We start from the raw sequence: 17711 nt of genomic DNA on the forward strand, positions 1-17711 counted from the left end.
CGCACACGGCGGGGCGCGCACACGGCGGGGCGCGCACACGGCGGGGCGCGCGGTCCGGGATCCGCGGGCTGACTCTTACGCGCTCCTCGGTCCTCGCACGCCCCCTGGCGCCCGGAGACCGCCCCTGGAGACGGCAAGCCCGGGCTGGAGCGCGGCGCGCAGCGCCCTCGCGTGGACACGCGCCGCCACCGCCCGCCGCCGAGGTCTGCAGCCGACGTGGCCTCCCTGTGACTTGCTGCGCGCTGACCTCGATGGTGCAGCAGCGACCAGGGGACGATAGCATCCTGGACCGTTTTGCATACGTGGAAACTGAGCCTTTCAAGGTCCTGGAGCTGGTGCATTGACTCCGCATACGACAGAAGATTCAGTTCGCGCCCCGGCCTTGTCCCTCCAAAGTCACACCAGGCTGCAGAGGCAGCAAAGCTCCCAGTTGGCGCGGGACCCTGGGCATCACCTGCCGTCGCTGGTCCCGGGGTGTCCCTGCAGCCTCAACGTCCAAGGCACTCTGGGATCCAGACAGGGACCCGACCCAGCCAGGCAGGGCTCGTGACTGGCTCCTACCCTGGCCTCTGGTTCCAGGGCTGTTGGTTCCTGCACACGCCCTCCCCAGTGGCGCCACCTGGACCCTGGCACCAGGGGCTGCGCGCCTCCCCAGATGTGCCAGGCAGACTCCTCCAGAAGGGATGTGCACAGGCCGCCCCCCAGGAGCGTGCGCCCGGAGCCTGAGCAGCCCCTCCCGGCGCAGGCCCCCGACCCCACCCCTGTGCGCCACAGGGCCCGGGGGAGGGGACAGAAACAGGATGAGAAGCAAGGGGGGCACACGTGGGCGGGCGATCTGTTCCCTGAAGCTCCCAAGACCCAGGACTTTCTAAATTCACAAGGCAGCCTTCACGGTCACTGGTAGGTATATTTGTCAAGGTAAGAGGACAGGACACGGTTTAACGTTCGTTCGCTTGACTTAAAACTTCCAGTATTTGCGGCCGGGTGCGGTGGCTCATGCCTGTAATCCCAATCCCAACACTTTGGGAGGCCAAAGCTGGCCGGATCATGAGGTCAGGAGATCGAGACCATCCTGGCTAACACGGTGAAACGACGTCTCTACTAAAAAATATAAAAAACTAGCCGGGCGAGGTGGCGGCGCCTGTAGTCCCAGCTACTCGGGAGGCTGAGGCAGGAGAATGGCGTAAACCCGGGAGGCGGAGCTTGCACAGTGAGCCGAAATCGCACCACAGTAGATAGAACCCAGCGCGCGCGCCCGGGGTGAGTGCTCCCGCCCGCCTCAGACCTGCCTGCAGGGAGAATCCGTCCCCGCCCCAGGCCTGAGCACAGTGCTTGCTGTGATCCGGAAGAAGCAAGATCCGGAGCGGGTTTGAACCCACGGCTAAGCCACTCGCCCCCTGGATGAGAGCTTTGGCAAATTCCTGAGTTTGTTTCCCTACCGGCAAAAATAACACCCAAAATGCCATCGTGCTGGGGGGTCCTCAGCAGGTTCTAAACAGGCACCATGCTTCGGGCAGGGCATGGCCTTCACGGTGGGCTGCTCCTGTGGTGCCAGCGTTCTCTCCTTCCGGCAAAGCCGGTCCTGGGCACCTCCCCACCCTCTCTGCCTACCATTAGGACCAGTATGGGCCCACTCACAGCCCAGCACTCCACCCTCCACACAGTGCTGTCCCTGGCCACCCAGAGGAACATGTCTCCCTCCCAAGCCACAGGAGCCAATTCACTGACTCCTCACACCTCACAGGGGTTAAGAGGGCGAACTGCAGCCAGGAGGCCCAGGGTCAAATCCTGGTCCACCAGGTACTATGAGCAGGAGCAGTTTGCTTCACCCATGCCTCAGTTTCCCCATCTGTCAAATGGGGCTGATGATGCCTACCTCATAGGGTTGTGGTGAGAATTAGATGACTTAATACGTGTCAACTATTGAGGACAGCACCTGTTTGCTGTGGTAGTTTCAGCGTCGGTTGGAGTACGTCCCCGCAGGAATGCACATAGAACAAGGGCTCACAGGTGACCGGCTGTGTGTTTCTCTAGTGAGAAGTTCAGAGCAAGTTCAAACAGAAGATCGTGGTTAAGGTGAGTGGCCCTTTAACAGAATCTCCAGGAAAGGAGAACCCTGGGATCAGGGCCTGAGCTCCCCAACCTCCTTCAGCCACACTGCTTGAAGCAGGACTGGCTTTCCAGGCCTGCCACCTGTGCGGCCCCGTGGAGCCCTGCACTCACGACTACATTCGGTTTCATGTTGTGCTATCATCATCTCAAAATTCTTAATAATTTTATCTGAACGCATGCTGTTAGTGCAGAGGCACCACAGAGCACGTGGGTGAGCAGAGAACTGGCTACTCCTTGCCACCCGGCTAACATGCAGGGTTCACGATGCACCAGAAGCAGCGTTCCAGTGGGCCCCAGCGTCGGGGTGACAAGACTCAAGGCGAGGGCAACCTCAGCGTGTAACAGGCTGTGACAGGAGAGCTGGAGCTGACAGCCCTGGCACCACACTTTCCAATCACACCAGTACTTGCTTCCAGCCCAGAAAGAGAGCAATTGAATTCTAAGAAACACGGATGGTGGAGTAAATCATCATATCCTCTGCCTTGTGTCTTGCCTGTAATAGCCAACTACTCACTGAAGATGACAAGAAGGCAGGCAATGAGAGGGCAACCCACAGCTCCTTCTCTCTCTCTTGCCTTAGCCTGAAGGCAGTGCTCACTGAGGGAATGTGCACGGATCAAGAGCATTTCCTTTCGTGCAGCGCCTCCAGCATCCTGGCAGAAGCTGAGATAGACATTAATGGGCCAGCTCAGGTACCCCACACACGAGTTAAATGCTCTTATATTTGCATTTGAAATTGCCACTGCACAGTGTAAAGAAAAGCAGAAACGTTCATGTTAATGACTTAAATTTCTAATTTTTCTTTACTTAGAATATTAAGTAGCAAGTAATAAACACCAGGGGGAAAAGCTTTGTATCTCAGCACCTCCAAGGGCACATTTTGCCTGCTTCCTGAACAAGCCCCAAAATTTATACACCTGGACCTGCACGCAGGCCCTGCCCTGTGATATAGGAGACTCCTTCCCTGACAGCGGACAGGGAAACAGCAGAGGGCTGCAGCCCCGATGGGAACCCAGGGCTCCAGGACTCCTGGGCTTAGCTGCAGGAGGAATACAAAACCTGTCGTCATCCCAGAGCATGCCCAGCGGGACGTTATTTTCAACAGGAACATGCTTTCTTACATTTAAGTGTGTGAAGCTACACACACTTCCTGCACCTCAGTGCATGGGGTTCAGGGATGGAGACAGAATGGGCCACCACCGCCCATCTCAGCCTCTCTGCTCAGGACCATCCCCTGCCAGATCCTATGCTGCTTCTCATCAGCAACTTTAGACAGCCAAGCGTGCTGCAGCATGGGACAAGCTCCTACCCACCAGGAGCCTTTGATTCTGGGACAAGACTCCTGGCATGAGGAAGACCCGCAGATCCTCCCTACCTGCACCCACTAAGGGCAAATGCCCTGGAACCTTCCTCCAGACCTAAAGGCAAAACAGAGGGCTGGGTTGGGGCTCAGAAAATGATACCCAAGGCCTGGGCTTTTCGCACACTGAGTACTAGGAACTGCAGGACACCGGAAGGGCCTCAGAAGCAAGGGCTCTCTGACCCTCCCTGGTCCCTTCCCTTGCCCCCACCCCACCCACCTCAAGGTAGGCCACAGAAAGTAGAATGCCTCTTCCCCATTGCAGGTGACAGAAACCGGAACCCCTCTCATGCAAGGCCAGCCATAAAAACCTAGAAATATGGCCGGGTGCTGTGGCTCACACCTTGTAATCCCAGCACTTTGGGAGGCTGAGACAGGTGGATCACTTGAGGTCAGGAGTTCAAGACCAGCCTGGCCAACATGGCGAAACCCCATCTCTACTAAAAATACAAAAACTAGCCAGGCATGGTGGTGCACACCTGTAATCCCAGCTACTGGGGAGGTTGAGGCAGGAGAATTGCTTGAACCCAGGAGGTGGAGGTTGCAGTGAGCCAAGATTATGCCACTGCACTCCAGCCTGGGAGACAAGAGCAACACTCAGTCTTAGGGGAAAAAAAAAAAAAACACCTAGAAATATGACTCTCACCTTCCCCGGCCTTTGTGTAGGAGTTTAACTGAGCAGCTTAACTTCAAAATGCATTTTTAAACTTTTTTTTCCCTTTTCTTTAGTACTGAGACATAACCTTAAATTGCAGAAGCCTTTTCCCTTAATCTTAAAATAGACTGCATACCCCCCCTCCTTTCTCACTGTATACCCTCTTCACATGTGTCTGTGAGCTAGTCTCTAATTACGTGCTTACTTCGAAGTTCTAGGGGCTAATCTTGAGACAGACCAAGTGTGGAAACCCAACTGCAAAATCCCAGAGCTTACCTCAAGGTGGGCAGTCAAATCTGGCCACTCGTTGAGATGCCAGCCCATACTCCAGGTGGACTGAGGCCCAGGACAGCCACCAGAACAAGACACACATTGTACTCAGCACAACCCCTGTAAGCCTCCCAAGGCCCCTCCCGTCGCCCCTTTCTAAACCCTTGCCTTCTCCCCAGAAATTCAAAGTCGTTACTTTGGGTGGGAATCCAGCCATATCCCCAGGACTAGTTCTGGTTAACCATCATTTTCTTTCTACCAGACCTTGCTCTTGTCAACTGCACTCTGGAACTGGCGAGCAGCCAGACCCGCGTTCCACTACAGGAGCCGGCCACAAAGACATCCTCCACAGTCCTTTATCTGAAAGTGTTCCCAGACCTTCATCCCAGAAGGGCCCTGTCCTGTACCTGGAAGGAACGCTACACAGGGGGCAAGGTTTTCCCATCCAGTCTACGATTAGACTCTTCCCTTCTGTCCAATCACATTTCTGTATGGCCCCCCACTCTTCGTTGAATCTGAGTGTGAACGTGCAGTTTCTCTTGGATCTGTATTTCTGAAGGCTCCTGTGTCACCTAAGTCTTTACATACATTTTATACTTTTCCTTGGTAATCTATTAAAGGAGTGCTGGCTGCGCCCCTTGTGATGGATGAAGAAAGGTATCCTCCTTTCTGCCCCTACAGACAGGTGACGGGGTTCTCGAGGGCATCCAAGCTCCTTCTGGCTTTTCTCCATTATATCGGGGCTCTTCCTTTTAAGCACAACACATAGGACAAGAGCATAAAAATCTATTTTAATTCCTTTAGAAATTACCATACAAGCCTTCTTCCTAAATAGACGGCTCCCATATCCAGGTTACAAGCTTGGGCTCAACGACAGGGCTAGGAGTTAGGGAACTCGTTCCCAGGGAAGCAGACTGGGAGACGAGGGGCAGAGAAACGCTTACCTCACCTTGGACCACATGGCAGGCATCCCCCAGGCAACCCCGAACGAGGGCAGGCTCTCTCTCTAGGAGTTCATACGGAAATCTGTAACTTCCTCAAACAAAACTTGATTTTTTGAGAAAAGATTAAATTAACACTGTACCACTGACAACCAATGACAAGATGAATGACCGTGGGGAGAACAGGTCTTTTTCAGTCAAAATTTGCATTTTTTTTTTTTTTCTGAGACAGGCTCTTATTTTGTCACCCAAGCTGGGGTGCAATGGCACGATCACTGGAGCCTTGACCTCCTGGGCTCAAGCAATCCTCCTATCTCAGCTCCCCAAGTAGCTGGGACTACAGGTGCACACCACCATGACCAGTTAATTTTTTATTTTTTGTAGAGATGAGGTTTTGCCATGCTGCTCAGGCTGGTCTTAAACTCCTGAGCTCAAGCAACCCACCCGCCTCTGCCTCCCAAAGTGCTGGGATTACAGGCATGAGCCATTGTGCCCAGCCTGGCACTTAATTTGTAAAAGCCACACCATTTCTAACAGGAAGGTAAAAATACCAGGTCATTTCAGAAGTCCCAGACTTGGGCAACTCCACTCACTAACACAGTGTGCTACCTCAAAGCCAGCGTGGTATGAGGCTTCAAGTACAGCACTGGGGCTGCGCTGAGGGATCCTGGTTCAAATCCCCACTCCTAGCCCTAGAACCTTACAGTGACCTAAGTGCACCAAGACTCCCTCAACGTATTCTGCTGCTTTCAGTGACTCAGTGCATGTGCCTGGCCCATGAGCTAACCGAACTCATTTCTTCTGAATCTGAACGTCTCTAAATATCAGACAAAGCTGTATGAAAAAAGCCCCTGAGACTCTGAAACCAGAATGGGATGCCAGTTATAAAACTTCTCTTTAAAGTTACCCATCCTGGTGAATAAGGCATCAGGAAGCTACTGCAGCTGGTGTCTGATTCGGAAAGGTGGATACCTCTCCTCATCCATCACAAGGGGCACAGCCGACACTCTCATAACAAAAGAGATTAACAAGAGAAAAGCATAAGATTGATTTAAGTCTTACGTGACACAGGAGCCTTCAGAAATGAAGACCCAAAGACTCAAGAGAAACTGTCCGTGTTTACACTGATTCAATGATCAGTGGATGGCCATGAGGAAATGTGACTAGACAAAAGGGAAGGGTCTCAGTCCTCCAACTCAACATCTGAAATGTGTATAAAACAGGAATTCATCTGCAAAAAATCAAATTACTTTTATTTCGAAAGGTTTAAATTTTGAAAGTCCCAACTGTCAAATTTAAGAAAACCGATCTCAGGCCGGGCATGGTGGCTCAGGCCTGTAATCCCAACACTGTGGGAGGATCACTTGAGCCCAGGAGATTGAGACCAGCCTGGGCAACAGAGTGAGACTTCATGTCTACAAAAAAAAAAATCAAAACACAGCCGCGCATGGTGGCACATGCCTGTCATCTCAGCTACCGCGGAGGCTGAGGTGGGAGGATCTTGAACCTGGGAGGTCAAGGATGCCGTGAGCCTTGATTGCACCACTGCACTCCAGCCTGAGTGACAGAGGAGACCCTGCCTCAATCACAAAAAAAAAAAAAAAGGAAAAGAAAGCTGATTTTACTTTAAAAACTAAACCAGAAATCATGTTTCATATTGCAATCTTAAGCTTTTAACTTTTCACTGTCAAGATAGGTCTTATTTGTATAATTCTTTCCAATAAGACAGATCATGATTACCAAGTGCTTAAAATGTATTGCAGTTGTTTCAGAGATTAAACATTTTCTAAGTTAATAAAATGAGACTTTCTAATTATAAAAACACGCTATTTTTTAGTCTACTCCTCAGTGGACTTACGACTTTTTGTAAAGAATGGAAATGGCAATAATTTTTCTCCTTCCTTCTTAATGATCAATCCAGTGGGACCAAGGTGGACTCCCTGATGCTTCTGCAAGGTTCAGTGTCCAACAAATAAAAGGCAAAAGCATGTCAGTCACACGTGAGCAAGGCAACTGAACCCACCAGGTCCTGTTATTTTAATAAGGAGCATTTACATTATGATAACAAGTGTCAACACATTCATCAACAAGGCAGTCTTCAAATCAGTCAGCCCCCAGAATTTAGAAAATAGTCATGAGGAAGAGCTGCTCGGCTGTAGGAAGTAGGGTTAATGCCCTCTAATCCCCAGGAAAGGGGCAGACTGAAGTCAGAGCCAGAATCCTGGCAATTCACCAGTTTCTCATCACAGGTAAAAAGGCAACTGCATCCCACACAGCTCTGAGGGGGAGGCCTCCCAGGAGGGGCAAGCCTAAGGTTTGGGTGTCCCAGACCCTGGATGGAAGCCCCAGCTCCCAACCTGTAGCTGTGCCCTTGAGAGAGCTGCTTTCTCCCCTCACCTGCAAAGGAGAATTCCACAAACTACCTAACCTGTTTCATTGGTTTTAGTTTTCCTTTCCATTTTTGATCAAGAGTTTTTATTTAAAAATTTAAAAAGTTCATTCCTGCAGGCTTATTTCCCCTAAACAGATACTAATTCCCTAAGAAGCCTTCCTACAAAGAAGGCACAAACACACAAGTCGAGGAGTGAACTGCTCTGCCTGTATGAGGGCCTTTCTGGTTCCTATTCAACCGGCCTCTTCTAGAAATTCTGACACGTGAGGTTTGGTTTCTAAGAGTTAACGAGCAAACAGATGGCAGCCCCCATCATCGAGAGCCTCCCCACAGCACCAGCTCTATCCTAAGCACCATGCAGCTTTAACCTGGCAGGATGCCACACGAAGCCCCACTACAGACTCAACAGAGCAGGCCGAGAAAGGGAGGGCAGGCAGAGCTGGCCACAGGCTCTGGCCTCGGTGCGTGCTCCCAAAAGCACAGCAGTGCTTCTCAGGACAGAAATGTGTCCAGACATGAAAACTCTCCATACAAAACCTGCCTGGACAGTCCCTCCCACCATAAACACCCAACAAGGCCTCATGTGTGGGACAACATCCAAAGGTCACGTTGTCACCTTTCCTTGTGAACCGAACAGATTTCTCAAATTCAGAAAACAACTTTGTCTCTAGAATTTGATGATCAGAGAGGATTTCAATTCTGATAAATCATTTCTACAAGAGCAGGCTCAATTATAAACCCATAAACAAACTCTCTTTTTGTTAGAAAATTCAATAGGGGAAGTTCAGTTGGGCTCAAGAATCTTACTTTACTTTCTCAAACACACTAATAAAATCAGATTAGGAATGGCCATCAATCCGCTTGTATGAACAAGATCTCCTGAACTTCCCCATGTCTAGCCAAAAACAACTAGAAAACAGAAATATGCTGCATTGTCACCCCAACTTACCTGGAGTCAGCAGAGCCAATGACCACCAGAATTTAAGAGGAGAAATTCATACAGGACACAGGGGCAACTCCCCAAAAACTCTCAGCACTCATCCTGCCTCAAACCAGGATGGCTCAACAAAGGATAATGTCACTGGTATCTTATGTCCTACAGGAGTCAATCAAAGGGCAAGGAGGTCTTCCTAAAATGCACTAACCACATGACCTTATCAGAGCAATGGCCTCTGGCCAGAACAGTGCTTCCTAAATTGGAGGTAGCCATTTATGTTCAAAGTTGTGCATTTTATTTACTTGTATGTGCATTAGAAAAAAACAGGCTTACTGAATCTGTGATGGCAAAGATATTCTTGCTTAGGATAAAGTGAAGTTAAAAGGTGACTTAGAAAATATACTAGGACAGTTGGCACTTAGAAAAAGCAGTATGCAAATGATTTAGGTTTGAGATAAGTATACAAAAAAAGTATGGAGCCCTCCTCCATGACACACACATCCCTGCAGCCAACGGCTTCATAAAATTTCAGTTAAAATTCTATTTGTATCTGCATTTAAAAGGTTTTATTTATACAATGATTTTCATTTTAAATAGAAACAAGGAAGTTGTCATGGACCAATGCTCTAAAGAGCCTTATTTAATTACACAGAACGCCAAGAAAATTCACCACCATGGGCATCCTAACACCTAGCAGGAAGCAAGGCCTCATCGAGCTTTATGACTTGTACAGACCAGCCTCTGTCACACACCAATACAGCACTCTACTCCTTACACAATCCAAACAGAGAAAAACAGCCTGAGCTGAAGAGATAGCAACAGTGTGCAGGTGGTGGGCTAATCTTACCTAGGCCTAGGAATAGACACATTTCATCCTGTTTATTCTTGTCTGAATTACTGACTTCTGCTTCCCTTTCCTTATCACCACCAGACAGTGCCAGCATCTTAACTGCCTAAACAGGGTGGGGTAATATATGAAGAGAATGTGTCACAAGTACAAAAAAAAACTAAGAACCATGAGGTGAATTTAGCCATCCCATTTGAAGCCTGCTTGTGGAAGCCTAGTGGAGCAAGTATTTCTCAAATATGTTAGATTCAGGATCAAAAATACTGTTAAAATTTCCATGGACTTCAAACTGTTCTCAATAGGAGGACCAAAGGACCTTGAAGGACCAAATCAATGTTTATTATAAATAAGTGGACCAAGTGTGGTAGTCCTACCTGTAAATTCCAGCACTTTGGGAGGCTGAAGCAGGACACCTCATCTCTACAAGAAATAAAAAAATTAGGTGGGCATGGTGATGGCAGCCTGTGGTCCCAGTTACTCAGGAGGCTGAGGCAGGAGGATCACTAGGCCCTGAGAAGTTGAGGCTGCAGTGAGCCATTATCGTGCCACTGTACTCCAGCCTGGGTGGCAGAGCCAGACCCAGTCTTTAAAAAAAAAAAAAAAAAAAAAAAAAGTAGTGATGCTTACAACAAATGACAATACTTTTCCATCCTTTGTCATGACTACCCACTCTTCTAGACCTTATGAAAAAGTGTTTGTTGTATCATATTCAATGAGAAATCATTTTCCTCTGAAATGTTTCTTGGTAATTCACTACTGGTGCCTTGTGAAATGAGAGTCTAAACCTGCAGACATCCTACCCTGCCTCTGCAATTTAACCAGTGCCGAGCTCAGCAATGACATCAGAAACTAATTTCCGTTGTTTTTCCTAAGCTGTAAAGAGATCTTTCACCAGCGAGGGGAGCCATTGTGTTGGCAAAGGAGTTGTCCTAAATACTGTTGTGTACTGCATTCCGCCACAGTTCTCCATTTTCTGAAGACTGCCTTTCTTAACTGCTAGAAGATACTCATGGACTAAGAAAAAGAGATTTAATGTGGGCTAATTATAGTAGCTGTATGTTTAATATTGCTGTAAAGATATACTTTTTTCATACAATTATTGTTAATAATTTGAAGATGTTTATTGCATTCTATTTTTGGTGGGAAAAAATGTAACATACATTTATTTAGCACAACATTGTGAAATACACAAAACATGTAACTGAGTAAGCAGGAATTTTCTATTCCTAGTCCATTTCTGAGGACTAAATCATGAACTGCTTCCAATGTAATTAAATACTTCTTGCAATAGTTGGGCACCAAGTTTAAGATTTATTAATTTTCTCCTCTCAGTATAGGCAGCAATTCACCATTTTCTTTCAGTTCCTAAAAATGAAAAACAACAATAATAATATGTATATGCATATATAAAAAGATGGAAACATCTAAATAATCACAGCTTGTATGTATATCTGAGAACCAAAAGAAACACTTATTGGATTAAAACTCCAGTCTTTTAACACTCTTAAACTAAATGTGCCATAAAACCTGAATACACTATCAGGTTAAAAAAATAACAAGATACCTGATATAAATGATGAATTGATGGGTGCTGACGAGTTGATGGGTGCAGCACACCAACATGGCACATGTATACATATGTAACAAACCTGCACGTTATGCACATGTACCCTAGAACTTAAAGTATAATAAAAAAAAAAAGAAAAATTATACAATAAAAAAAAGAAGCTATAAAAAAAATAAAAAATAAAAAATAAAATAACAAGGTATTCTTGGCCAAGTGTGGTGGCTCACAAATGTAATCCCAGCACTTTGGGAGGCTGAGACAGGCAGATCACTTGAGGCCAGGAGTTCAAGACCAGCCTGACCAACATGGTGAAATCTGTCTCTTAAAAAATAAATAAATAAGGCTGGGCACAGTTGCTCATGCCTGTAATCCCAGCACTTTGGGAGGTCGAGGTGGGCAGATCACCTGAGGTCAGGAGTTCAAGAACAGCCAGGCCAACATGGTGAAACCCTGTCCCTACTAAAAATACAAAAATTAGCCGGGCATGGTGGCGGGTGCCTGTAATCCCAGCTACTCAGGAGGCTGAGACAGGGAGAATCTCTTGAACCCGGGAGGCAGAGGTTGTAGTGAGCCAAGATTGTGCAATTGCACTCCAGCCTGGGCTAGAGCGAGACTCCATCTCATTCATTCATTCATTCATTCATTCATAAATAAATAAATGAAGTTAAAGTATCCTAAAACCAACAGATTGTTTAGTATTAGAAAACAGAGCAACTGGAGCCAGTGAAGCCCCCTATTTAAACTACAGCAATAAATAAGGAAAATAAATCAAGTGACTTTCAAGGTTGAAGAATGAAGCAACGTGGCTGGGCGCAGTGGCTCACACCTACAATCCCAGCACTTTAAGAAGCCAAGGGGGTAGATCACTTGAAATTAGGAGTTCAAGGCCAGCCTGGCCAACATGACAAAACCTATCTTTACTAAAAATACAAAAATTAGCCAGGTTGGTGTGGTGGCATGTGCCTGTAATTCTAGCTACTTAAGAGGCTGAGGCATGAAAATTGCTTGAACCCAGGAGGTGGAGGGTGCAGTGACCCAAGAGCCAAGATCACCCCCACTGCACTCCAGCCTAGGTGACAGAGTGAGACTCTGTCTCCAAAAAAAAACAAACAACAAACAAACAAAAAAAGCAGTGTGACGTTAAAAGCCTACTCAAATATGATGCTTGTTCCCCTCCCGTTCTTCCACTCACAGAGATGAAACAGGCTTTGCTATTGAAACCCAACCTGGGAATACATCTCTGTCTCAGGAAAAGCTAGAGTACCAGTAACAGGGAAAGGCAGAAACCATCAAAAAGACCTAACAATTCAGAAACAGACATGGCATCAAAAGAGCTACCACTAGATTGACTGGAACTGCAGTACAGGCACCATGCTCCTTGTGCCTGTTTTTCAGATTTAAAATCTGGAGTATAGACCCCAAGTTTGAAAGGAGAGACATGATAAATAAAATTTTCTGGTTTAAACAAACATTTAATATGACATTTCAGGTTATCACTGAGCAGCGTAAACATCAATCAATAAAACCATTAAAATCCGTATGACCTCCTCTCTGGATGAAATTCAAATAGGAATGATGCTGTCACACAAAACCCAGACGGCTTTCAGTCATGTCTAGGGATCTTCTTCTACTATTCAACGAGCAGACACCCTGACGCTCCAAGGGACCCAGCAGGACTTTTCTGAGCACATGCTCAAGAAGGCAGACAGAGGACCATGCAGCTGAGTGGGCAAGGGCAGGTGGCCCTCAGGTGGAATCTGGACTCAATGGATTACTAGTGATGGGATGGTTGACAACTCACCTGACCTCTCCATGTCTCTGTTTCCTCATTCTTCTACTGACAGAAGAATTCTGCTCTCTGAGGCTGTTTGGGAGATTACATGAAGCAGCCTCTTAAAGCACCAGAGCAGTGTCCCTGGAACACTGAGAGTGCGCCAAATGAGGAAGTCCTCACCATCCTCACTGCTATTAATGCGAGTCGGCAGGTGAAACATCTAAACCTAACCAAACTAAATCTTCTAAATCTCTCTCAATAAACTGTCTTAAGTACAAACATTCTGCAACAGCAGTTGAACCGTTTACTCTTCAGAGGCAATAACAACTCACAATTTTCTCAGGACACTAGATTGGCTGAGTAACCAAATCATTATTCAGTCACTCATTCAACAAAACAAATGCTCATTGCTCCAAAGAGGCCAGCCAGATTAGACTATTTCAAACATCTTTTAATTGAACTGAACATGAAGGACCACATTCTGCAAGAAACAGATCAAAATGGCATCGAAAGAGCTATTCCATATATCTTCTCAAGGAAAAACATTATCACACATTCCAAATGTGTATGTTCTTAGCAGGTGAACATAAAAAAATCATATAACACTCTGTTATATAACTAAAAAGAAGTTATCCACACAGCTTAGCTTTAGAATTAAATGAGATTTATTGATTGTATCTTCCCAAGAGTTACCAATGGCTAAGGTACAGGCTATAAAACATTCAGACAAGAACAGGCTCAAGAGTATTTGGGGTGTGAGTACTGTTTGTGTCTTACAAAAATAAGATTTTATATATATATATAGATAGAGAGAGAGAGAGAGAGACGAAGGGAGGGAAGGAGGGAACGGGAGGAGAAACAAATGCAGATCAGTTTTTGCTGCTTCAGGGCTATACAAGAGCTATATATAGTCTTAAACATTTTTATCCTCCAGGAGTGAGACTGTTCCCCAGGAAAAATGTCTCACTGGCTTGTTTAAGAAGTATGACATCAAACCTGGAACTCCACAGGAAACAAAACCAGCACAGAGGCTACCACAGGACAAAAACAGTCTCTGCAATCAATGGAGCTCAAGCTTTGTTTCTATAAAACATATCGGTCCAAAGTGCTGATGTCATTTCAGTGGTAAGCTAGTGCTTCACTTTACAAAAGCATGTGTTAAAAACTTTTATTTTGGCCGGGCGCGGTGGCTCACGCCTGTAATCCCAGCACTTTGGGAGGCCAAGGCGGACGGATCACCTGAGGTCAGAAGTTCAAGACCAGCGTGGCCAACATGATGAAACCCCATCTCTACTAAAAATACAAAAATTAGTGGGGCGTGGTGGTGGGTGCCTGTAATTCCAGCTACTCGGGAGGCTGGGGCAGGAGAACCACATGAACCTGGGAGACAGAGGCTGCAGTGAGCCAAGACTGCACCATTACACTCCTGCGGGGCAACAAGAGTGAAACTCTGTCTCAAAAAAAAAAAAAAAAATTTTTTTATTTTACAACATAACTAGAAGTAGTACTACTTGCTATTTGTTTTCCACATAAAAAGTGGAAGATCTGACCTCAGAGAAAATTCTCTAATGGACTGAGGCAAGAGGAAGGCCTGAGGGCAGTCAGCAGCCTACCTTTTGGGGCAGTTTTGTTCATGTCCCCGAGCAGAACCTGGCATTCCTGCCCAACATTCCTGTCTAGCTCCTCTCTATATACCCACCTGGCTACCACCCTCCTCAATACCACCATGCCCACAGGGGGCCTGGGGTGCAGTGGGGCCTGTGGGTAGCCCAAAACATTATTGTTTTGGGCTAATCAAAGAGCTATGAAGCACACAGGTGCTAGTTGGTGGGCCTGCCCTAAATTCTAGACATTAAATATAAGCAAAGTCATGTCCATTTAAAACTCAAGCAAGAAGTAAAGTCACTTATCCATCCAACAACCATTTACTGGACTCCTAAAATACACAAAGCATCAGGAAGGACTCAAGATACATAAGAAATTGTGTCTTATCTAAAACACTTACAATCTAACAGATAACAGATTTCCAAACATCTGAAAACCATAAAGGGACCTACATTTTTTCTCTCGGGGGACCAGGGACAGTGATCTTCAGCCTCTGTGGCAAGGATGGGCAGCATTGGGCCACAGGCCTCACACTGCTGTCAGTCCATGCACCCAAGGGCAGGTGAGTAAGGCAAGAAAAAATAATGGATTGGCTGGGAGCTGAAGCAGGATCTAACAAGGACCCTGAGTGACAGGTAAGATCGCCCCACAGAAAAGGGATGAAATGGCTAGTTCCGGTGTGGAAGTAAGAACAGGCTGCCAGGTGGGGACAGTGAGAATGGCAGGGTACTTATGCACACAGAAACGGTGATACTGGTCTAGAAATGCCTGAGTCAGGCTGGAAACAGGAGTCAAAAACCACTCTCAAGTTTCCATTCAATCTGAAATCATGTGTAAACATACCGAAGTCTTTTCCGCTCTTTAGAACAGCAGAACTGGACTTACCTTCACGATATCCAATCCTCCCACCAGCTCCCCTTTCACATACAGCTGAGGGTACGTTGGCCAATTGGAGTAGGCTTTTAATCCTTGCCGAACCTAAAGAAACAACAGGAATCCGAAAACCATCCTGTCAGGCCCTTACAATTAAAGCTAAGACAAAGGTGAAACATCAAACATAGAACTTACTTCTTCATCCTCCAATATATCGAATGTTTCATATTCAACACTGGAAAAAAGAGGAGACATTTTAACTGGAAATACAGTTAAATAAAATTGTAAAACCTCTATGCATTTGATGTTTTTAAAATAATCAAGAAAACTATTTCATTGCTAACAAAATGTACTCCAGACCAATGGAAATGATTTTACTTCTTAATCTGTCTGGTACTACACAGAATTAGTCGTTCCAAGATACGACTTTATCTGGATTTTTCTCCGGACAATATTGGGTTAGACCTGGGATGGGGAAACTTCTTCTTAAAGAGTGAGACAGTAAACACTTCAGGCTTTAGAGGCCAGTCTCTGTTTTAACTGCTCAGTTCTGCTGGGCAGCACAAAAGCAGCCACAGACAACATATAAATGAAGGGATGTGGCTATGTGCCAATATAAGTTTATTTATAAAAATGGGCAGCCAGCTGCAACTTGCCAACCCCTGGGTCAGACCCACATCCCCATCTGCACAAGCCTTCATTAAGTGAACACACTTATCCACTTCTAATATCTAATCCACCCCCGGCTACTGCTTCTTAACCTCCTGGAAGCTGCCCGTGGAGCAGGATGTAGTAGTGCTCGTGGACAGAGGCTGGAGGGCTCAGCAGCCAGATGACAACCACGCTGCCAGCTCCCTCCACCTTAGCAAGAGACATGCTTTCCACACGTAAACTTATTTCAGAGAGGGTGCTGTTTTTAATGTACAAAAGGCCCATGAAAGCTTTGTGGCTTTATGCCGTACAATGAACATTACTCGTACAAAGAAAAATCACTGCATGAATATCCAACTGAATCTACTCAGGGTGATTTCACCGTTAGGTGGTCAGGTATTAAGCAAGAATGTATGCCTAAATCCTTGCAGGGTGCCTGAGGGTACAGGTGCAATTCCCAAAGGTGGTCAAAGAAAATGCTACATGTAAAAAAAAACTAGACTTTCCGTAAAACTGAAACTATCACAGGGAAATCTTGTTTATTTAGTAAACAAGTTCCCAAGGAAACTGTCTATGGTACAGGGAACAGTTTAAAAAAAAAAAAAAAAAAAAAAACTAAATGACAGGATAAATCAGAAGCAATTACCAAAACCGGAATGTTTGAAAGAAGAGCAAAAAAGGACCCCAATGTAAACCTAATGTTTTTTAAAAAACCCAATGTAAGTCTTTGTTCAAGTTGAACTAACTAAAGGTGGCAGATCTCTTGATACTGTGATAAAAACAATGAGTTATAAAACGATTCATAAAGGATTCAGGAAGCACTGGGCCCAAGTGTATGTATGTGGAGTCCTAACAGTCAATACACTTCCTAAGAGTTATTCATAAAGGGTACCTTTCAAACCTCAATATACACTTGGTTCTCAGCCACTCATGCATGTATATTTTGGCTACTAAAGGAAAAGATAAGAAATGAGAAAAAGTAAAAAGGAGTTTTCTCCACATACTTTCGACTCCCAGCAAGAGCATGGTCTGTTCATGTTAAAAGAAGCTGAGGTCCTGGATGGCCTCACTCATCCTAGGGCCAATCATGCTTAGCAAGTCCGGAGCTGGGAGTCATTCTCTCCCAAAGCAGCCTCCTGCATTCTGCGACAACAGCGTGCTTTCAATACAATGGAGATCAGACAGATACGGGACAGAAAGCCAAGTTACCAAGATGTTCCACCACAGACATGAGCTGGGTCAGGCCCAGTGTGTCGGCTCAGAAGACACCTGAGGAACCTGGTGCTGCTTAGGGAGGGATGGACTGTGTGTGTGTCTCACTGTGGGGCTGCAGCAGAGGGTTGACAAAGAAAGAGCAAAATGACTAGAAACAAGCCAGCCCCCACTGTATGGCCCAGGGCAGGAGTGAAGAAAGGAACAGGCTAGAAGTTACCATCACAATACACTCACTGTACTTGCCTCTATAAAATGTCATAATAATCTGAAGAAAACAACCACATCTTTTTTTTGAGACAGAGTCTCACTGTCACCCAGGTTAGAGCGCAGAGGTTTCAGCTCACTGAAATCCACCTCCTGGGCTCAAGTGATTCTTCCAGCCTCAGCCTCCTGAGTGGCTGGGATTATAGGCGTGCGCCACCACACCTGGCTAATTTTTGTATTTTTAGTAGAGGCGGGGTTTCACCATGTTCACCAGTCTGGTCTCGAACTCCTGACCTCAAGTGATCAGC

General features: G+C 46.3%; 1 protein-coding gene across 1 annotated transcript in view; it reads right to left on the minus strand.

The window, feature by feature from the left end:
• Nucleotides 1-10610: 10610 nt before the first annotated feature.
• Nucleotides 10611-17711, minus strand: part of GLRX3 (glutaredoxin 3) — a 44539-nt gene continuing 37438 nt past the window's right edge. The window contains exons 9-11 of the mRNA XM_023224311.2: nt 15529-15568; nt 15346-15438; nt 10611-10879 (exon numbers count right to left, since the gene is read on the minus strand). Of these exons, the coding sequence (XP_023080079.1) occupies nt 10829-10879; nt 15346-15438; nt 15529-15568 (184 nt within the window). The 3' untranslated portion in view covers nt 10611-10828. The remainder of the gene's footprint in view (nt 10880-15345; nt 15439-15528; nt 15569-17711) is intronic.

This window comes from Piliocolobus tephrosceles, chromosome 9 (assembly GCF_002776525.5).
Source record: "Piliocolobus tephrosceles isolate RC106 chromosome 9, ASM277652v3, whole genome shotgun sequence".
Lineage (NCBI taxonomy): Eukaryota > Metazoa > Chordata > Mammalia > Primates > Cercopithecidae > Piliocolobus > Piliocolobus tephrosceles.